This window comes from Carassius gibelio, chromosome A17 (assembly GCF_023724105.1).
Source record: "Carassius gibelio isolate Cgi1373 ecotype wild population from Czech Republic chromosome A17, carGib1.2-hapl.c, whole genome shotgun sequence".
NCBI classification, from domain to species: Eukaryota; Metazoa; Chordata; class Actinopteri; order Cypriniformes; family Cyprinidae; genus Carassius; species Carassius gibelio.
The window spans coordinates 2,774,671-2,797,025 of record NC_068387.1 but is presented as its reverse complement, the minus strand read 5'-3'; the positions used below and the strand labels follow the sequence as shown (position 1 = coordinate 2,797,025).

General features: G+C 39.8%; 2 protein-coding genes across 4 annotated transcripts in view; both read left to right on the top strand.

Annotated features, from left to right (window-relative positions):
* Positions 1-340: 340 nt before the first annotated feature.
* Positions 341-6,047, top strand: LOC128031383 (ornithine decarboxylase). Its single transcript, XM_052619613.1, has 11 exons — positions 341-557; positions 1,365-1,496; positions 1,894-2,027; positions 2,113-2,286; positions 2,436-2,608; positions 2,777-2,993; positions 3,080-3,163; positions 3,259-3,421; positions 3,777-3,892; positions 3,974-4,188; positions 4,360-6,047. Exons 3-11 carry the CDS (start codon positions 1,926-1,928, stop codon positions 4,496-4,498), a joined length of 1,383 nt encoding a protein of 460 aa, XP_052475573.1. The 5' UTR covers positions 341-557; positions 1,365-1,496; positions 1,894-1,925; the 3' UTR covers positions 4,499-6,047.
* An 8,225-nt stretch (positions 6,048-14,272) lies between these two features.
* Positions 14,273-22,355, top strand: part of LOC128031375 (BRD4-interacting chromatin-remodeling complex-associated protein-like) — a 28,017-nt gene continuing 19,934 nt past the window's right edge. For all 3 annotated transcript variants that reach the window (XR_008188082.1, XM_052619592.1, XM_052619591.1), the window contains exons 1-10: positions 14,273-14,354; positions 15,591-15,667; positions 15,958-16,003; positions 16,124-16,166; positions 16,437-16,502; positions 16,707-18,155; positions 18,324-18,554; positions 18,672-19,149; positions 19,299-19,432; positions 19,575-19,636. Coding sequence is in view for 2 of the 3 variants with exons in the window: in XM_052619592.1 (XP_052475552.1) it covers positions 15,963-16,003; positions 16,124-16,166; positions 16,437-16,502; positions 16,707-18,155; positions 18,324-18,554; positions 18,672-19,149; positions 19,299-19,432; positions 19,575-19,636 (2,504 nt within the window). In the remaining variant the exon portion in view is untranslated. The remainder of the gene's footprint in view (positions 14,355-15,590; positions 15,668-15,957; positions 16,004-16,123; positions 16,167-16,436; positions 16,503-16,706; positions 18,156-18,323; positions 18,555-18,671; positions 19,150-19,298; positions 19,433-19,574; positions 19,637-22,355) is intronic.

Sequence of the window (22,355 nt, the reverse complement as noted above, 5' to 3'; positions counted from 1 at the left end):
CCGAGATATTTTAAGACTAAAAGTTTTGAACTATTATTTTATTTTTTATTTTATTCAAGAAGTTCGTGTTTAGTGAAAAAAACACGATATTTATAACAATAATAATAAAACATAACTAATAACTTTATTATTAATAAAGTGTGTTTTAATATTAAACTCCTCATTAGAGATAACAGTTTAGTTGGGAGTTTATAGATGCTTAGGAAAGTCGTGGTTTACCCCGTTGTTCGTTGTAGGGTTTGGTATCATTAACAGGTTTGATTTTGATGATTGTTATTAATTTTATATCAGATAAGAGTGTAACTTTGGTTCAGTCAGACGCCGGAAGTCTCTTCTTTCTTCACTCCCAGACGCTCACGCGCAAACAAGAACAAACCGGTTCGTGCGCGCGGAGGAAGCCGGTTTCAGCTGGCGCGTCGCCTTGGAAACTATATAAAGAGCTGCTCTTCAGCGCTCGTGAGTCAGATCGTCTCAGCTGCTCTTGTGTTGGTCAACGGACTTTCTTCATTTCCAGCACTCTGGTCTAATGGGAAAACTCTTTGTAAATGCGTTTTAAGGTAAGTTATGCGATACACCTAAGCGAAATTAACGTCTCATCCGGTATCCCGGGATAAGCTTTCAGTATAATCTAATCAAAAATCAAGTAACTGGCCGATAATCCTAAAATAAGTCCGTTAAAAAATGTTTTTCGAATCAGTTTAATGCGTGTGGCTCGTTTAGTCGCATCGTATGTTATGACGCGGTGGCCTCTGAGTCAACGTGGCCGGTGTGTCACAGTTTCCTGTGCGGCTGAACTACGACTTTAAGCGTAATGTAGACCTTTATTGTTGGAGCCAGCTATGTTGACAAACGTGGAGTTGTTGAAATGTTTACTAGAATCGTTGGTTAATGCTATCAGTTATTTTTAAGCTCAAGGAATGAAGTCCGTCAGAAGTCTCATCATGCTGCGGAGCCTCGCTAACGTTAGCTTGAATGAACGCTTTCTATTGGCTGAGCCGAAAGCAGAAGCCGGCACGATTGGCTGACGGAGATGCCTGTTATAATTTGTCCAGTAGTACTTCTCCTTATTGGGTAACTGCTGAAGCGCTGTTCGCAGGGGAGGGACTTATTGTACTGTCTTCGCGAAGTTGCTGCCCGGCATCATATGTGTCCCACGTGTGCGCGCGTTCCAGCTTCATTGAGAAACTATTTTACATGAAATGGACCGTTACGATAAAGAACAGATTGTGTGTCCTAACTTTGATAAATGCAACGCAAGCTTTAAACGCATTGAGTTATTGAAAGATTCTATATTTGAATGATTTGTTCCCTGTACTTCAGGCTGTAAAGGGGTCGACGTAATAATTTCTTGTCATTCCTTGCAGAATTCTTGCTTGGGAGAAGTACACACTGGCCCTGGCCTTGAGGCGTATCTGAAAGGATTCAACTTCACTGGTGAACCTCCTTGGCTGTCCGACAGCTGTTAGCACATCATCTCCATCTCTTCTGTTCATCTGGTGAGAGCATACAGTGAAGTGACATGCACACTCAAACCCCTTAATCAGTCTAACTTTATACCCTTTAAATTCAAGTCTTACCAGTGGGAGTGCAAATTATAAGAATTAAACTTAAAGCAACTGAATTTAAAATGACTGGAAAACCTAAACATATAAAACAAACTAAATGGATGATGTAATAACTATAATAGTATCTCAGTATAACTACATTAACACTGATGTATAGCATGTGTAATGCACAGGTGGCTGTCAGTGTGTTGCTATTGTACGGTCTCTAATCTTTTCTTGATGCAAAGATAAGGTACTTCATAAGGGCTTTCCTTGTCTTGAACGGCCACTGAGTGTTTACCTTTTCGAGTTGACATTTTTATAACCGTCCTGTCATTTTCTTTAACAGTTTCTTTTGCAAACAAATCTTGAACAAACATCATGACCTCTATGACTGGATCAGACTTTGACTTCACCTTCCTGGAGGAGGGATTCTGTGCACGTGATATCGTGGAGCAGAAGATCAACGAGTCATCACTATCAGTAAGTCAGCATTTTGTCATGCCTACATTTAGATCATAATTGCATATGCCGTCCTCTGTTCTGATCCCAACTCTTCTTCTTTTAGGATGACAAAGATGCCTTCTATGTGGCTGACCTGGGAGACGTCCTGAAGAAGCACCTGCGCTGGTTGCGTGTGTTGCCCCGTGTCACACCGTTCTACGCAGTGAAGTGCAATGACAGCAGGGCTGTGCTCACGACTCTGGCGTCTCTGGGAGCCGGGTTCGACTGTGCAAGCAAGGTATGTGGAAGATCTTCTCAGTTCCCTAAATCACAAACGTGACTTCTCCATGTGTCTCAATGAGTGCATGACAGCAGCACCTAGCTGTAAGAATGTAGCATTGTTAATCCTGTATTAACCTGACTTCTAATCCTCGTCTCCTCCGTTAGACTGAGATCCAGATCATTCAGTCTGTGGGTGTGGAGCCGAGCAGGATCATCTACGCCAATCCCTGCAAGCAGGTGTCTCAGATCAAGTACGCCTCTGCTCACGGAGTGCAGATGATGACGTTTGACAGCGAAGTGGAGCTCATGAAGGTGGCACGATGCCATGAGAACGCCAAGTGAGTAACTTCACTACAAAACTGGTCTCACCCATATAGATGATTACTAGCTGTTCTAATCTGTTTGTATGTGATATCAAACCATTTAAATCACTAAAAAGTGTAAACCACATGATTTTGTGCTTTGATGATTTTCCTGTCATGTAAACGCATCTTGTGTTTCTGCAGACTGGTTCTCCGTATCGCCACTGATGACTCCAAGGCCGTGTGCAGGTTAAGTGTGAAGTTTGGCGCCACGTTAAAGAGCAGTCGTCTGTTGCTGGAGCGGGCGAAGGAGCTCGGGCTGGACGTGATTGGAGTCAGTTTCCATGTGGGCAGCGGTTGCACTGATCCGGAGACGTACAGCCAGGCTATCTCTGATGCACGCTATGTTTTTGACATGGGGGTGAGTGGCCTTATACTACTAAAAAATAAAAAACGCATTCATTTGGATTTTGGATTTTGCTTAGCCTGAAAATTGTCGTCCACCAGGCGGAGCTGGGATATAACATGACCCTGCTTGATATTGGAGGAGGCTTTCCGGGCTCTGATGACACCAAACTGAAATTTGAAGAGGTATTTATTCTTAAACACCATCTTAACTTCAAGTGACCAAACTAAAGATGTTTAGGTTACACAAGTTAACTTCTGGTTTTTGTTTGTTTTGGCAGATCGCTGCTGTGATTAACCCTGCACTGGATAAGTATTTCCCTGTTGACTGCGGCGTGAGGATCATTGCTGAACCTGGCCGCTATTATGTAGCGTCCGCGTACACGCTGGCAGTCAACATCATCGCCAAAAAGGTCATCATGAAGGAGCAATCGTCCTCAGACGGTAAACGCAAACATTCAAAACCATGATTTGCACTATTTCAACATTACTGGACTCAGAAAGCTGTAAACTGACAATCTTGATCATTGAAGTCCTAACAGAAGTTTTTGTGCATATAACTTCTAACACATTAAAAACTTTCTTACAGCATTTCTAGAAAACATTGTATTTCATAAGGCATAAGTTTCTGACGTGCTCTTAATGCTCATTATCAGAATTGAAATCAAATGACCACAGTCAGTAACCAGACACTGTTATCAGTTAATAACACTTATTGTTCTGTTTCTACACACTGCTTTGAAGCCATCTGTAGTGTAGCATTTCATTTAAAAACTTCATTTCTTTTTAATGTTAACAGAAGAAGAGGATGGGGCCAGTGACCGAACCCTGATGTACTACGTGAACGATGGTGTTTATGGTTCCTTCAACTGTATTCTGTATGATCATGCGCACGTCCTGCCAACTCTGCACAAGGTACAGCGACGAGTCCATCAGCTTCCTGTTTGTTAGGCGTTTCTTCCCCGAGACTAACCTGTAACCCGTAATGTCTTGCAGAAACCCAAGCCTGACGAGCGCATGTACCCGTGCAGTATTTGGGGCCCGACCTGTGATGGGCTGGACCGTATCGTGGAGCAGTGCGGCCTGCCGGACATGCAGGTGGGCGACTGGCTGCTGTTTGAGAACATGGGAGCCTACACGGTGGCCGCGTCCTCCACCTTCAATGGCTTCCAGAAACCTGATATCCATTACATCATGTCCCGCACAGCCTGGTGAGTAGGATTGGGAGCCCATTTTAAAAAAGGACAAAATGCAAGAATATTAGTAAAACTTAAAGATAATTAAAACGAAGACCGAAAATACCGAACTATACAAAATCTAAACTTGTACAGTAAATAACATTCAATGTGTAACTTTAATAAGTTGTGACTGTGTGATTGCAGGCAGTGTATGCAGCAGATCCGTGCTCAGGGGCCTCCTCTTCCTGCGGAGGATCTCTGTGCTGGAAGCGTGCCGTCCCACTGCGGACGCCAGAGCACACTGGACGTGCCAGCCAAACCGTGCCCTACTCAAGTGCTGTGACCAGAGCGAGAGCCAGCGAGTCTTCAGGTCCACCGTTTCCAGATATGTGCTGCTGAATAACAACGGCTACATTTCTCTTCTAAATGCAGCTGTTTTTTCTCCATTTGTAGAAGTTACAAAAGCTCAAATCTGAAAGACGCACAGAAACGCTCACAGTCCTGTGGCGGTGTATTTTTTGCCTTTTTCTTTTTTAATATACATATACACTTGTAAAATGAGGCCAGATACTTGACTGGGGGATTTGAGGTAGGTTTTTAATGGATGTCCAGTTTTCTGTGTGTTAGAGGAAGGTTTAAACCGAAGCTCTTGCTACTCTCTCTGTTGAGGAGCATTGAGATTGTTTGAATATTTCCTCAAATGGCTGCTTTTCAGTCTTTGAAAATGAAATCTTGCCCTTCACACAGACTCAAACAGACTTCCTCCTCCTCAGTGACCATTTCCCTTTTATACTTGACTAGTAAGTTAATATTAATTATTATTGACCTGCCATGTATGCCACTGATGCATTTGAAATGGATATTAAAGATGGGACTGCATCTGTATTGCTTTCCTATGGAAACTTTTTTTTATTTTAAGTTTTGTATTTTTATAAAAATAAAAGTAGTCGTTAAAAACGTTTTTGATTTGCTTTTCATTTCCAATAGCAGTATTTCAGAGCTTGAGAATGTATTAACATGTGCTCAAAGACTTGCACAAATCAAGATTATATCTGTAGAGCTCCTCACATAATGAGCTTCTGTACATTCAGCTGTACAAACATTTACATTAAACACGACTATAGCGCCATCCAGTGGTCATTTGAGTCATTTCACTGAATACATTTTCATGGACGTGCCTTTTCAAATAAAAATGGAGGGTTGAGCTCTTGGCATTGTGGGATACCCAGTGGGCGAATGATCAAACTACAGGTAAAATATGCAAATTAATCTGACGTCAAAAACCATGACACTGATTTGATGTCAATTGAATATCCAACATACTGGCCTGCATGTACATTAAACTAATTTGAATTGCCGTTCAAACTGAATTTATGAGGTTACAGCATCTTGAGCAAGACTTCATGACTAATATTTGCTGTCAGTTTGATATCAAGGTGCCTGCTGGGTATAGACCTCATAATGCCTGTCAATAGACTCAAACTGACCATGTCATGAAATCCTTTTTATTTTTAATACATCCAGCTTTAAAGGAAAGACCCCGTTTATAGCATTTCCTTGGAAATACATGTACATACCCTAATAAAAATAATTCTTAACAAGAAATATAAAGTGTATTTAGTTTTAATTTTGGAGTAATTTCTAGGTCTGCAGAGTTGATTCTAACATAAACACAAAATAATGATGCAAACCCCTTTAAGATCTGGTTTGCTGTTATTCTGTAGTAAGACCAGTTAATATGGATCTACAACAAACAGACCACCAGACATTTGTGATGTTGATCTGAAAGTCACATTGGATCAAATAAAACCATCTTATAAATGTACTGTAAATGTATTCGTATACTTAATCTGCTTACTGAAAATATTAATAAATTTGCAATTGTGATTTTACATGTTTTTGATCCATTTCTGTGTGAAAGGACACTTTGGTTAAACATTAATAAACCAGTGGTCCGCTGGAATAACGATGAGCGAATTGTGACTGAACATATAACTATTTTTAACACAATTAAAAAAAATTATTAAATAAGAAGAATTGATTATTTCAAAGGGTTACTAATGACAACCTGTTTAATCACAAAATTTTCCCAAACATAAAAAATATCCAAATGATAAGATAATTTCTGACAGATAACAATTTTAGTACTGATCTATCATCAAACGGATTAAAATAATGTTATAATAAAACAAAATTGACATCAACGAAAAATCATAAGATTTGGACTAATTTAAACACTTTCTGCATCATGACATAATTATAATACATCATCATAACGCATAAACTATGCATGGTGCATGCATTTAAAATAGTGAAAAAATTAAATGATTATTGTCAAAAGGCAGGAAGCGACACAAAGAAGAGAAGAAAACATGTCAATATAGAGATAAAAAACCACTCATCAATGAGTGTATTAGCCCGTGATGTTTATGTAGTATTTTGAAGAAAAGTGTTTTTTAGAAACATCTTCACTGTGACACGGACACCGTGGAATGTTCTTGCTTGAGTTAACTGCTTATTTAATTTTACTTCATTTTCTTTCAAATAAATTTAAGCTTTTGTGATGTTTTTTTTTTTTTTTTTTTTTCATCAGTTACATTACGGCTTGCTTTTAATTCACCAAGTGTCTTAATGTCTATTGAAAAAAACCATGACTATGACGATAATCCAGCATTTAAAAAATGAAAAAAAGTTTAAGTCAGTCATTTTCCACTGTACATATGCAAAGAATTGAAATGACAGGTAGCGTTATGAGTATGTTAATTAGATTAACTAGCTAGCTGACGTATAAATAAAATACTAAATTTTAATGCCTTTGCTGTTAGACTACTTTAGGCATTTCATATTGCTCATATTTCTCTGTGTTGTAATAAGTACTTATCAGTTGTGGGAGTAGCTCATGGTCTCTTCAATAGACTATTTTAACAGATTCCCTCATAAAATACTAACATGGCACTTCAACATCTCCATTTATTTAGTATCACAATCAGGGGCGATTCTAGGGTCAGAACTTTAGGGGTGCTGAGCACCCAATGAGCCCCACTGCCACCACCCACCCGCTTTTCGCACAAAAACAAAAAATATGTCTATTGAAAAATAACTTTATCATTTTAACATTGATTCAACTAACTCCAAAATCCAGATTTTTTTTCTTTTTAACCTTTTCAGAACAACAGCTTAATTGTGAGGGTTCACACAGACAGCTCCCGGTAACAAACACACAACTTTCTTCACTCAGCTGGTTTTCCTGACCGTTAACTACATGTGCCTCCTTTTGTATCAATAGTCATCAGATTGGTTAGATTAGATTCAACTTTATTGTCACTGAACAAAGTAACAGGTACTTGGACAACAAAATGTAATTAATCTTCTGTAAATTATGTTTACATGACTCCCGATTGTTAAAATGAGAATCAAATTAACGATAAACTTTAACAACAGAGATACACGTACGCACTACACAGGTACGCAGTTTATTTGTCGCGCTACTATTTTTGTTTCAGGCTCTAGCAGTTAATAAACAGAACTGCATGCGTCTTGCGGAAGAACATTGTAACCGGCGCTACTTCTCTCCGTTTATGACTATGGACGAGTCACCCGGGTGCTGTGCTCTTCCACAGCGGCGGCGACCCGCTGGACTAAAATAGTCCGAAAATAAACACTCATTATAGGTGTACCATTGTGATTCAGGATACTGACTCCAGTACTCACCGATATGGTTTCGGAATCGGAACAACTCTAGGTTAAAGGAAAGAAGTGTGAGACACAGCTTTGGAGCAACTACACAACGGGTTCTCACTGTGCGTGTGTTTGGCGCTGGATGACGGTCGTGCTGAGTGGTGCAGGTACAGAGGAGAAGTAGAAGAAGAGAAGAGGATGACAACATTTGCCAAGCGGGGATGTTTTCATTTTCATCCTTAACACATACATTTTAAACCACAAACTATGTAGTATGTTTTGGACATTATTTAACCTTGTAAAAGATGAACACATTTTTTTGAATAACAACATTTCTTACTCCAAGTTTTAGGGGTGCTGAGCTTCTTTTTAGGGGTGCTGAAGCACCCCTAAAAAGGGGCTAGCCTCGCCCATGATCACAATTTATTTACTACTTATGGAAACAGAGCTGTTTCTGCCCTGCGAGTACCAATGGGTTTCACACATCCTGCGCATGTGCAATTGTTGCTTTTGAAGCCTACTGACCACAAAAAATGGGAGGCACGTGGATGTCCGCTCAGCCTCCGCACACGCTCTCTGATGATGATTGCTTCCTCATGCATGCCATAGTGCAGTGGTTCCTGGAGGCAAACACTGCATGTTTTTCATGTCTCCTTAATCAAACACACCTGATTCAGTTCATCAGCTCATTAGTAGAGACTCCCAGATCTGAAGTGGGTGTCAGACAAAGGACAGATGCAAAATGTGCAGTTTTGGGGGGTCTTCAGCAACGAGGTTGGGAACAACTGCCATAGCGGACACTAGCTGACTTATTTGTATATATATATATATATATATATATATATATATATATATATATATATATATATATATATATATATATATAAGAGAACTTGAAAAGTCTTGATTTACTACTAATGCAAAAAAAAAAAAAAAAAAAATAGACGCATCTCAGACTGTTTTATCTGTGTAGGTCATGCAATAACAATTGTAATATATTCTATTCAATAACATTGTTGACTGTTTTTATTTATAACATCTACAGCTTTGCTTCTGTGAAAATGAATAGAGACATCAGCCTTAAAGGGGTCATATGATGCGATTTCAAGTTCTCCTTTCTTTTTGGAGTGTTAGAAGCTGTTCGTGCACAGATAAGATCCCTAAAGTTGCAGAGACTAAAATCTCAAGACTACAATGCCAGTTGTTTTGACCATAGACTGTATAAAAACATGGACGTAGTGTCCGTGACGTCACACGCAGATTTCTGAAGAGCGTTTTTTTAAAGCTCAAAGTTAACGTATAACGGCCTTCGCCATCTCGGCAGCGCGTCACCCTCGGATAATGAACGATGGGCAAAAAGGCGGGAGCTGGTTGCTGAAGCCACGCCCACCTAGCTCGGCTGAGGTGACAGCACCTGTCACTCAAGTGGCCACGCCCTTAATTATGCAGAACTTTAAAGCTTAATATAATTTAAATGGATGAATAAATTCATCTCCCTCACAGTTGTCATGAAGGGCAAAATTAGCTATATAGACATAAATAATTATTTATAACTAGGCTGTAACCACCAGCAGATGTTTTAACATGGGAAGTCTATGAGGCTACCTCCCTTTTGCAGCCATCCTCAAGCGGTCAGTCGATGAATTGCAGTTTTAGTCACATCTTTGTTGGCGCTCGGTTTTGACTCACAGTCTGTAAGAACTTTTTCATATTTAAATGATTTGCCACTGATGATTCAAACGCCAGTTTTGAACAGAAGAGTAGCACTTGTTTGTTATTTCTCAGATCATAAAATATAGACATGGTTTTATGTTTACGCAGCGAGATGCAACACAACGTTTAAAAAGACTGTAAAATTCATTATAATCCATAATTACGTGCCCACTGGATGCAACAAATGGCTCTTTTGTAATGGGTTTTATTATTATTTTCCTGTTTCACCAGTGTTCTGACCGGGACAAGCATCACAGTAAGGTGAGGGGCGTAACATTTCCGTCACATGCTTGAGGCATTCGTCCAATCACAATGTACTGGATAGCTGGCCAATCAGAGCACACCTTGCTTTTCAGACCAAAGAGTTTTATAAAAATCTACATGTTTCAGAAATATGGGGCATAGAGGAGATAGAATAATGTATAATGAGGCAAATAATACACAAAATAATGTTATTTTTAGCAACATTATATGACCCTTTTAAACATTGTTTTTGTCATTTACATCAGTTGTATTTGTAGGCTATAAAATACACTATATATTTTTTGTGTCTGTACATTAATGGCATATTTAAGCAGCTTTAGTAAACCGTGTAAATATAAAGAAATGCCAGATCACATGCAGGTTTTTTTTTCAGACAGGAGACCATAATTGTGTAATAATTTATTTTATTATGATATGAAATGTCCCATTTTTCTTTCAGTAATGTTTTTTTTTTTTAAAGTTTTGAAATTTTTTTTGATACTAAGCTTTTTATTAGTTGTCATAGCAAGTGATTTTAAAAGTAGGATGACTCAATTTTTATAAGATTTGAACGTGAAGAAAATAAAAATAACGACTTTATTCAACAATTAGGTGGAAACTAATTCTCGTCGCTTCATAATGTTACGGTTGAACCACTGATGGCGGACTATTATGATGCTTCTCATACTTTTCTGGACCTTGACAATGTAATTTACTTGGCAGTCTAAGGGACAGTCCAAAGCCTTCCAGTTTTCATCCAAAATATCTTAAATTATGGGATCCACAGTGTGTTTAAGTTTGCCCTGTCACGGGCCAAGCCCCGAGGGCCACCCAGTCTGGGTTAGGATGGTAGATTTCCCCATTCACTTGGGACATGAGGTCCACGAGTAATGGAGGGGCAACGGCTGGGCATACAGAAGAGGAATTTTATGGGCCACATGGGTGCTCTGTTCTTCCACCCTGACCAGAGTAGGAGATATTAGGCAGATTAGAGGAAGTGTGTACAGCAACATAGATGGGCCAGTGCATCCACACTGATGAACATAGGACAATGGCCGTATTCGCGTGAGGCAAAAAGATTGATGCATCAACTATCCCGTTAAAGATTATTATGTCATTACAACTTTCTGCAACTGAAGGCTTCAAGGGGGTCCCATGAGTGTAAAACTCTGCATTCCAGTGGCGTACCGGTGCTGTGCATGAGCGCGTCACTGTGACATAGCTGCAGAGACCACGTAAGGGGCTGAAATGAAGAGATAAAACACACTTCATGAACAATCACATTCGCAGTAGGCCCAGAGGCAGGACATGAGACCCTGTAGTCTGAAACATGTACTGTACCCTCGGTCCTTCCTTGACTTGTGAGACACATGCCTTGGAAACGGAGGATAAATGCTTATGTAGAAAAAGCATCTCTGAGATCGATCGATGAGAACTGAATACTGAACAAAAGAGAGAACCATCGGTTTCATTCTGAAATTGTATTTTCTGAAATGTTTGTTCAAAACAAAGTGTCCTGACAGCCAAGGCCAAGGACTTGTAGGTGGCCTGGTGAACTGAGGCAGAAAAATGGTCAATTTTGTATGGCAAGCCCGGCTACGAGAGTAAGGTGTCTGGCGATTGATGGCTAGATAACAGGGTGATCACCTATGTCGAGCGCTGGCATATCCTTTACATTGAGGCCCGTGACACCGTGTTTGAGGTTGAGTGGATTGCCCCAGTAATGCTTCATGTGCTCTGTGTATTCTGAAAGGATGGGGAAAAGGATGGGTTTCCTCTGGTCGGGAGGGTGTCCCAGCAGCTTCCAGTAATAAGCATCCCTCTTCTGGTCAGAGGTACTCTGTGGAGCTGGCCACTCAATGCTGAGGTGAGCAGCCACTCGTTCACAAGTCCAGGACGATGGACTGGGGTAAGGATGCGAGGGCATTAGCCTGGGGAAGGCCAGAGGGTGGGATGGCCTCCTCATCCTCTGAGACCCCAAGAGATCCCGCAACATCATTGTCGCCGAAACCAGCCAGTTCATTAGCGAACAGCAGGTTGCCCTCGTTGGTATTCTCTTTTGGGGGATGCAGGATTGGGCTGGTCAGCCCAGTCAAGAGACATTGCCAAAGCAGACTACGCAGAACAGGTGAGGGTCCTCAGTCATGCTACACATCGCTTGGCAGGAGTTTGATAAGCTATCCCCGGGAGAAGCAGCAGTTTTAGAGAGTGTCATACCAGCGGAAAACTGAGAAAAATCTGTGGAGGGCATCTGTGGAAAGGGGAGCAGGTGAGATAAAGAAAAAAGGTGGGCAGCCTGAAGACGAGACCTTGGGTGGCTCAGGATGCGAAACACAACTAACCTAAGGCTGAATAAAAAGACTGTCATGTCTGGTCTGATATGGGAACATGTCCTTCTGAAGAAACAGAAGTGAATCCAACCAAGCTGAGTAAGTGCAGAGATCGTGAGAAGTGAATGTCAGCTAAGGAAAGGTAGCGTGGGCAGGAGCTTTGTGCACTCGTTTCAGGGGCAGCCCCTTACCTGTCAATGGGCAGACACACTTCTGTCTGTCAAGCCAGCAATTGGATGTATCTGCAGAGGTCAGGCATGGATGCCCCTCCTATAGGTGGATCTCTAACACAAGATGATGAAAGAAAACTATAAGTGCAATTAAGCATTACAAAATCACACATTAATTTGGCCAAATTAAGATCAAGCTAAAAGGTTGCCATTGTATTAATTACTGGATGTTTCAACCACCTAAATTGTGATTTCTTTTCTTTTTGAAGAAGAAGAACTATCATACAATATCTACAAGTAAAAAAAAAAACTGCTAGAGCAAAACACATTTGTATAATTAGACTGAAATCCCTTTACTGTGTTTTTGCCCTTTGTCAATTTTCCTATGTGATTAGGAACTAGCCCAGGTTTACATTTTATTGCTATGTTTTTCATTATGCTGCTCTTTACACAGTTAGGAATCTAATATGCGATTAATGATGAATTGATATTAAAGGAATATTTTATCCAGAAAATTAAAATTGCCTCAAAAATGAAAACCCTCAGGCCACTATGATGGTGAACATAGATGGACAAATTTCCAAAGATCAACTCACCAATACTGTTCACAACACATTTTACATGTCACATACAATAAAGTACTATGAAGGGCAATGGTGTTATTATGTAAATGTAAATTTAAAAGTACTCTCACACCAAAAGTGAAACGAATAAACCTGGCTGAATGAAACAAATTCATGTCATGTATAGTAGAGGCCGCAGCTCAAACAAACATTTCAAATGGACGGAGTAGAAAGTTCAACACAATTTAAAGGGAACCCTGGGTATTGACACTTTGTTGGCATTAATGGAAGTGCATTAACATGGTTTAAATCGTACTTATATGACCGCCATCAGTTCATAGCAGTGAATGAAGATGTATCATATCGATCACAAGTGCAGTATGGAGTACCTCAAGGCTCAGTACTAGGGCCGCTACTCTTCACGCTTTATTTATATATATATATATATATATATATATATATATATATATATATATATATATATATATATATATATATATATATATATATATATATATGTGTGTGTGTGTGTTACTTTTATGGGTTAATATAATGTAAATTATGTGTTATACAGTATATACTGTATATGTATGCATGTAAACATATGGACTATTGGGGGAGCCATTATTTCCATGAGATATTTGCAATAAATTTCAAATCAAAATCTAATCTTTTTCTAAAAGTTTACATGAGTTTAACATCAGAATTCATTAAAGAATATTTAGACCACAAAACATATATATATATATATATATATATATATATATATACACACACACATATACACACACACACACACACATATATATATATATATATATAGGAAAAAAAAAAATTCTGTCAGGTTTCAACAACCATTAACACATTTTGCAAGATTTATCTAAAGAAACGCTATGCATTTTTTATTACTATATCAAAATAAAAGACCAAAGTTAAATCTAAATGTTTTTTTTTTCTAAATTGACATCTTGAATTTAAATCTAAATGTTAAATATATACAAATAAATTCGAACCTTAAATCCAAATGTAAATATATATAGATAGGTCTTTTATTTTAATATAGTATAACTTAATAAATCTCGCAAAATGTATTTGTTTTGGTAGTTAAATGCAGAATTTTTGACCAAACGGCACCTCATAGTCACAACCCTATACATTAGTCTCTGGAGCAGAATAACCTATATTGGTAAAAAGAGAGATTGACATTTTCAGTCAGCTGATCTCAGAATAAGATCTGTCAAGGTCAATATTACCATTATGTACAGTGTTTCCAAATGCATCAAAGCATGTGAAAAGCAGCGCGCTTCCGTGAAGGTCCCTCACTGGGTTCCAGTGTCGCTACAGAGTGAAGAGCAGCACATGCACACGCGCTTTCTGTGTCTGCTACCTCCGTGTTTGTCACCCACCCGCGCGAGCACGTCTCCCCCTCCTCCCTGAGCATGTGGGTACGGATGGATGGCGCACAGGCCCGTCTGAAAGGACAATAAAGCACAAAGACGCTGGTGAGTTCTTCTTTTTCCTCTGCAAAATACTGCATCAGAATCTGCTCGTTATAGCGCGGCACAGGAGATATGATGAGATACATGTGCAGCTGTGTGTTCAGGTGAAGAGCTTTTGCGTCCGCATCACCTCCTGCGAGCCGCGTCCTGAGCAGCATCCCTTTAAACCTCAGCTGTTTCCGTCTCACACTGAGACTCAGACGTGACCGTACATGCCATTTCTGAGTATGAACAGCTAAATGTAGGATTCGTTTCTAAAACAGTCTGTCAGTCTGGAATTATTATATCCAGTATGTGCAGCGAGTATGTGGATGTAGGTAAAGAAAAAATAAGACCGAAGTGTCTTTGCAGGAGATCTAAGTGTCTGGAAGTGTCTGACAATTTTTTTGTTATTTTATTTTTTACTAGAGATGGATTTCGACCGAGGCAAAGGTGTCGATTTGTACCCTGCGCAATGAACGGATACTGAACATGCGAAAGCGCGCGGATGATGTGCATTTGACCACAGTCCATGCGTAGTGCATATTAAATATTCTGGTTGCTTTTTTTTTATTTTTTATATGCAATTATATTCTTGGAGTCTGTATAAAATGTAGCCTATTATAATATTGGCTATAAAGAAACTGTTGCACTGTAAATGTGTATTATTATTTTTTTCACGGGCTATTCAATAGATATTATTGAAATTTGATGGAAAATGTTTATGTATCTATATGCAAATTAACAGTGGAATTTCAAGTTGACAGTATGACACTGAATTTAAAAAAAAAAAGTATACTCTAATATATTTTAGGATAGTAAGTTCTAGCACCCAAGTCGATTTGGACATAGTTGGAACTTGTTTTAAGGTTTGGGCATAGCAGTGTGCAACATTATTAATATGATTCCATCTTTTCAACCAGCCCACTTACTTTGGAATTGGATTTGTAGTTGAAATTTAACATTATAATTGACCAAAACATTAGATAATCTTACTTTTAATAAAACAACTTGCATTGCTGCAATATTTTCAGGCTGATCCAGTCATATTTACTAAATTAACAGTTAATTTAGGTGTTACATTTTGTAGATTATTTGACCAAAAATCTCTAGTATGATTGCTCATTTTCAGTCAAGCCATTTAATTTTCAACATCCATACACTTCCAACGACTATTTAACTATTTGTACATCTCACAATTACTAACTCAATAATGTCCCCGCTCAAAAGCATGTGTCCAAATTTCTGGTTCCTTCACAGCCAATCATCGAAATCCAGTCATTGAAGTCCACAGAAACTCTCTCTCCCTGCTTTGAATGGAGCCACCCTAATAAAAGGTTAGGTTACTTCACAAAACCCAGATTATTACATATGAACCATGTGGTTTAATCTCAATGATACATTGCAATAATAGTGATGTACTAGAGATTTGGCATCATAGTAGTTGTATAGCCTACCTTTTATAAGTGGATTTGAGTTCATTTATAAAGAACTGTACATGAAATACTATATGAACACAGTATTGACATATTAGATTCAATATTAAATAATGAAAGCATTTTTCCTCAAAGAAAAATTCAATTAGTTTTATCATAACTTTGTAATTCCAATCCAACTTCTTGTTTAGTTGAAATGGAGGAAGAAGATGGTACTTGTTTACTTGATGTTTTATGGTAAGTCTTGTTTCATCCAATAGATTACATTCTCTTTGTTTGTATGTCTTATATTTAAAGCAGTCACACCAGAAGATATTCTGATAATATGTTAATTTCTAAATGTTTACATTAAAACAGTGACCCTCAAGCCCTCAATGACTTTCTTCATGGGACAAATGAGGTATGGTGTTATCATAATATTACCGTGTGGATTTAATTTTTAATGTTAATAACATTAGTGACTACCTGTTACAGTATTTTCTTTTTTCAAAACTTGTTTCAGTTGTGGTCATTTTGGAACCTTACCGCACTTTAGACGGTCATAGAGAGATTGATAACTTAGAAGAACCTTAGCACTTGTGTTTGTTTGTATACATTTTTGCGTGCAAATACAAGTTCTATAACATTACCACATGCAATTAACTGTCCCTCCTCCCTTCTGTTCAAACAGCTGCCAAGTGGAGACTTACTCATTAATTCATCCTCTGGAGAGCCGTCACTCTTCACAGACACTCCAGTGAGTCTAGACCTCTCTCCCCATGGAAGAGGGAGCATTTAGATTTGTTTCAGCTGGGACCTCCCAGAACATGCCCGTCTGCCTAACAAACCCCACTTATTTAGTACCAAAAGAATGGATTTGTGACTATAAGCTTTAAATATTGTTTGAATTCTTTTAACAGATTAACAAATCTTTAACATGATTGTTGTGACCATTCTGCAGAGCCCTGCATCTCTGTTAGCAGATGATGCTAGTTCTCAGGACACTCCTGTCTCTGGCTGTGTGGATCTCTCCTTTCTGGAGGAGGCACTGCTGGCATCACCGGGATCCTCTCTGGGAAGTGGAGGTCCAGAGGCGCAAGAAGATCCCAATGTCCAACTAGTGGAACAGCAGAAAGAGTCAGAAGAGTTCTGTGACATTCTCCAGCAGAGTCTCCAGGAGGCTGACATCACTGAGGACACTCTCGCTTTTGAAGCAGGACTTGCCCAGACAGCAGAAACTCTCCAGCTTGGTTTGTCTGGCACATCCCTTCCTTTGCCTGCAATGCAATATTTCTCCAAACCACTGACCGCTCCTGGCTTGATCTCTTTACCAAAGGCCACTCAACCTGCAGTGGAGCCTCCTCAGCCATCTTTATTAGCTGTTGGCCCAGGCTGTCCCTCACTCAAGCCTCCAGGAACCCAGTTAATGAATCTACTCCCTGGGAATGTATTCCCCACACCTCCACTTGAGGCATCCTTTTCTATTAATTCAGCACAAAGCACCAGCATGATTATCCAAAAGACCATACCAAGCCTCACAAATCACCAGGTGTTGGCCTCCACCGTTAGAACAATTACCCCATCAGGGGTCATGTTACAAAAAACTCCTCTACCCATTCAGCCTAAGTTCCCAGTCAACTTCCAACCCAGATTTGTTCAGCTCAGTCCCAGGCCAGGATTTGCCTTCATCTCAACAAATACATCACAGAGTGTCTTGTTATCCCCGTCTGTTGGCTCAAAACAGTCCTTACAAGAACAGTCCACACCAAGTGTCAGCAAACCTGTTAGCTTCAATCTGGTTGGTCAGAGAGGCCCAATTGTCATTCAGCCCCAGGATCCTTATCAGGGCCAGAGACAATTCTTTCTGCCAAGCCAAACACCTACAACTGTGTCCCAATCTCCCAGCATACCAAGGTGTATTCTTAAAACACCAAGCAATCAGGTGTCAAACAAACTCAATGTTGACAGTTCTCATATAGTGACTGTACGACCAAGGCAAATCAACTTCAGCCCGATTTTCACCTCCCCACCTGGACAACTCACCCTCAAACAAGGGTCTCTTCTGACAGGGTCCTTACCAATTCGGTCAACACCTCCTACAGTCTTCCAGATGCCAACACAGCTAGCAGGGACCTATGCACCTCAAGTGCAGGGGCAGCATGATGCGGTAGTTCAAAACAATGTTGCAAACCAAATCACACTGATTAATAATGCCAGTATGCTTATTCCTGATATGACCACCATACCAACAGTAAATGGTCAGTCAGTGATGCAAAGTCTGCCTTTGGTGCCTCAAAGTGCTCTAATAGGGGGACCTGAGGGAAAGGTGTGTCGTACCCAGAATTCCGTGCTTCTCTTGCCTGAGAGAACAACAGATCATCAACAGGAGAATGTCAACAAACCGTTTCAAGTGAGTTTCTGTCACATTCTGTTGTAACAATGTTAGACTTTACAAATGGACTTTATATTCTCAAAGAGAATTTTACGTCTTATTTATCATTCAATTTTGAAAGCACTGTTGCATTTCATAACATACGTGTAGCTTGATACATTTGTTCACTGTGTTTATTCACTTCAGGAGAGCAGATTGCTTCTGCCAACTTCAGTGGAAGCACCCCTTACTGAGACTCACTCTCTGCCCTCTCCAGTATCAACTCTACTACAGTCATCACCAGATATTAGTTGTGACCCTGACACAGTTTTGTCATTATCCCCACAACTGATCACTCAGACAGGAGAAGAACAATTTACTGAAGGAGAACATAATCTATTGCATCACAATCAGGCTTTAGTACATCCTCAACAACAGGTAAATTAAATTGTGCTCTGTCAATTTCATTCAAACACAGACATGAACTGTAAGAACATGTTAGGAATGTATTTCATATTTATTCAGTAAATACACAATATATGTCTTTTCCTGCAGTGTCCATTAAAACTGTCAGCCAGCCAAGATTCGTTAGCTGCAACTCTACTTATGCAAATGGACAACCACATCTCTTCTGCTGTAGGTGAAGCTGAGGATTTGCTCACATCCTTGACTACATCTGAGACTTTATCTTCACTTTGTAAGAGTGAAGATATCCTTATGCCAGCATACCATGGTTCAGAACACACTGATATTCTATTGCAAACTCCTATTGGCCAGACCTCAGACACAGACAACATGAAGGGCACAACACCCCCAGTCTCAGATGAGCAGGATTCCTCTATGTTGATTGGTCTTGATGCTGAACCCAAGTGTCAGGAGGTGCCAGTAAAGAGTAAGAGAACTTCCTCTTCCTCAGAGAAGTTGTTTATGTATCCAGAGCAATTGGGCCGAAGCCATGTGTTAACTGAACTTAGCAGAACCCCAGAGTCAACAGCCCATGTGTACAAGCAGCAGTATTATGAACATGACACAGGTAAATTCTTCATCTGCAATGATATTCTTGCTGTATTTGTTAGAAAGCATATTCAATTACCCAGAAACAGTAGACAGAAACGTATTTGACAGAAACATTTTTATAATCACTCACTCATTTGGCTTCAAATGTATACCTCCCCTGATTAGAGCTCACAGTCCTTAGGAACAGTGGGATAATCTCTTTGGATCAGCATCAGTCACAGGAGAAGGTACATCTCGGGCCCAGACTGCTTGCCCAGGACAAGGAGACCTACTCGGCACTCCAGAAGAACCAGGTCCAGGTGCAAATATTTTAAATGAAAAATTAAGGCTTAGTCAAATCATGCTACATTTCAGGAAGATGTGATATTTCAAAGAGATTCTGAAAACAAAGTAATTCCAGATTCTAAGTATTCCATTATTAAAATTCCTTCCGTGTCTCAGACTTCTACTGCAAGCGTGGATCCAAAAGAGGAGAAGCTGAGACTAGCAAAGAGGCAACACAGGTAAGTAAAAATAGATTTATTCAGTAAGATACTAATTCTATGTAGACATCAGTATGAATGCCGGAAAAAGCCGTAGACAGGGCTGTAGTTAGGGTATGCAGGAAACTGTGTAATTTAAAATCACTTTCCGGTTGAAATTGGGGGAATGGGGACTAGATACTGGCACCCTGGAACAGACCAGATGATTGGGGAATAAAAGACACATTTCAAGACACCTTACATTAGGAATGCTCAATCCCATTCCCAGATAGCTACTTTTCCACTAAATTCAGTTCCTGTCCTGCATCAACACACGTTTCTGTAAGTATCAAGTGTTCCTTAAATCTAATTCAGGTGTATTAGTTAGGGTTGGGGCTAAACTTTGTAGGTTGGTCAATCTCAAGGAACAGGTGTAAAGACTCCTGCCTTACATACAAAAGCAAATTTACACTTGGCAACATCAAGAGACTTCTCTTTCTGGTTAACTGATTGGATCTCTCTTTCCCAAGCAATATTTAATTAAGTCTTAAACCATGTCTACACCAGACGTGAGCAACACGGCACAGTGAGACGACAGACCATAGAACCCATTATAGTCAGGGATGCTGTCTACACTAATTGTGGCGCATCGCGATACAACAAATCCCAGGCAGTATAGTATAGCCTTGTTCTGTTTATGACGTACTGACACAAAGTTCAAATCAGTCACTTTATCAAGTCCATTGGGAAGGGCCCCAAGCTGTTGCAGTGCAACAACTGTCACATCTGGTGTAGACACGGTGTTAGTAGTACGGGTCTCACTAGCGCTCCGTGGCCTGGTGTCCTCTATCTTTCTTCTGACAGTTCAGGAGAAAGTAGGGTGGGGTTTTGCAGGGTTATACCAAGTGTAAATGCAGCCAGAGTAAGTGCATTCTTAACACAAAAGATTTTCCCTAGAGTAGGGGTGCCAAACTCAGCTCCTGGAGGACCACAGTCTTTAAGATCTCAACTTCAATCCTAATTAAACACACCAGATCCAACTAATCAAGTCCTTTGGGATTATTTGTAAACTACACACATTTTTACTGAAAGGCTGAGTTTGACACCCCATGCCCTAGAGAGAACATCAGTGTATAGATCCCACTTCAGGAACTAGTTCCTGTTTCAGGAACAATTTGAGGAACTGCTATTTGTTCTTTCACAAAAAAGGAACTATTTGTCTCCGAGTCATACCCCAAACCATACATTTGTTGTCAGTATTTTTTTGCTGGTTTTGAGAACAACTGGATCCCTCTTACCAAAGGAATGCCTCCATTCATTTCATCAATACCATTTAGATCTTTCCAGTACAACTCCCAATAATGAAAGACAAACTTTAAGAAAGAACAATGAAACCACCACCAAGTGCAAGGCCATTAGGCCTAATAGGTGGAGGTAAGTCCTGAACAAGACAGCTCTTTTTCTGTATTACAATGAGAGGCACTGCAAAGTCAAGAAATCAATACAAGACATGACTGGACAACCAGAATAAAGATGTCTCAGTCTGCCTGCTAACTTGTTGGAGAAAACAGAAGAGTAACAGCAGCTTTTATACAATCATTGACAATATAAAGGTGCAATACTGAGTCCAAATGGCACCATGAGAAGCTTGTAAGCATTGCTTTAAAACATAAACTAAGCATGTTAACTTTGGGCAGCATAAATACTATAAATAAAAATGGATTAGAGATTGAATATGATATGGTGGTTAAAGCTCAAGGCTGATAACATCAAAAAAGGTTGAGGTTGCAATCCTTGTAAGGAACAATGAGCTATCACTATTATGGTTACTCAAAACATATTTTACTTTATAAGTTACTTTAAATATAAGTATCTGCTGAATATTTAAGATTAGGCTACACTTTTAGGGGACAAGGGTACAGTGGGAATATGAGCCCTCAATATCAATGGTTCCAAACTCACAGTTCCCCCGAAATTGCATGTATTGCAACTTATCGAGTCTTTAGTAAAGACTCCAAGTCCGGTATTTGGTGTGTTAGACAAAGGTAAGCAGATAATCATTTGTTTGATTAGGAAGCATTAGGAAGAGTTTGAAAATGTGTACTTTTGGTATGCCTCCAGGAAAAAGTCAGGTCACCTTTATTTACAAAGAGCTTTTAACAATGCAGATTGTGACAAAACAACTGAACAGCATTAACTAGGAAAATAGTCCATAGTCAATAATGGAAAACTGCAGTTCATCATTGAATTCAGGGATGTCATCATCCAGCTCAGTTCAGTTCACCCGCGTCGGGGGGTGCAGCTTAAGAGGTTAAATGGTATCTGTACAATCAAGTCGACAAAATCGCTGGAAATTTAGTGTCCCCAACTAAGCAATCCAGAGGCGACAGCAGCAAGGAACCAAAACTCCATCGTTGACAGAATGGAGAAAAAACCTTGGGAGAAACCAGGTTCTGACCAGACGAAACCAGCAGCTCAATTCCCGGCTGCAGCAAAGTCAGATTGTGCAGAAGAATCATCTGTTTCCTGTGGTCTTGTCCTGGTGGTCCTCTGAGACAAGGTCTTTACAGGGGATCTGTATCTGGGGCTCATCTAGTTGTCCTGGTCTCCGCTGACATTCAGGGCTGTAGAGGTCCTTTCTAGGTGCCGATCCACCATCTGGTCTGGATACGTACTGGATCCGGGTGACTGCCGTGACCATCTGATCTGGATACAGACTGGATCTGGTGGCTACAGTGACCTCGGGTGAGGGTGAGAAACA

Bases quoted from the DNA above. Each gene is read 5' to 3' on its own strand.
- LOC128031383 (XM_052619613.1), top strand. From the start codon at position 1,926: ATGACCTCTATGACTGGATCAGACTTTGACTTCACCTTCCTGGAGGAG. The intron at 2,609-2,776 runs GTGAGTAACTTC...GTGTTTCTGCAG, and splicing joins CGATGCCATGAGAACGCCAA to ACTGGTTCTCCGTATCGCCA. The intron at 3,422-3,776 runs GTAAACGCAAAC...TAATGTTAACAG, and splicing joins GGAGCAATCGTCCTCAGACG to AAGAAGAGGATGGGGCCAGT.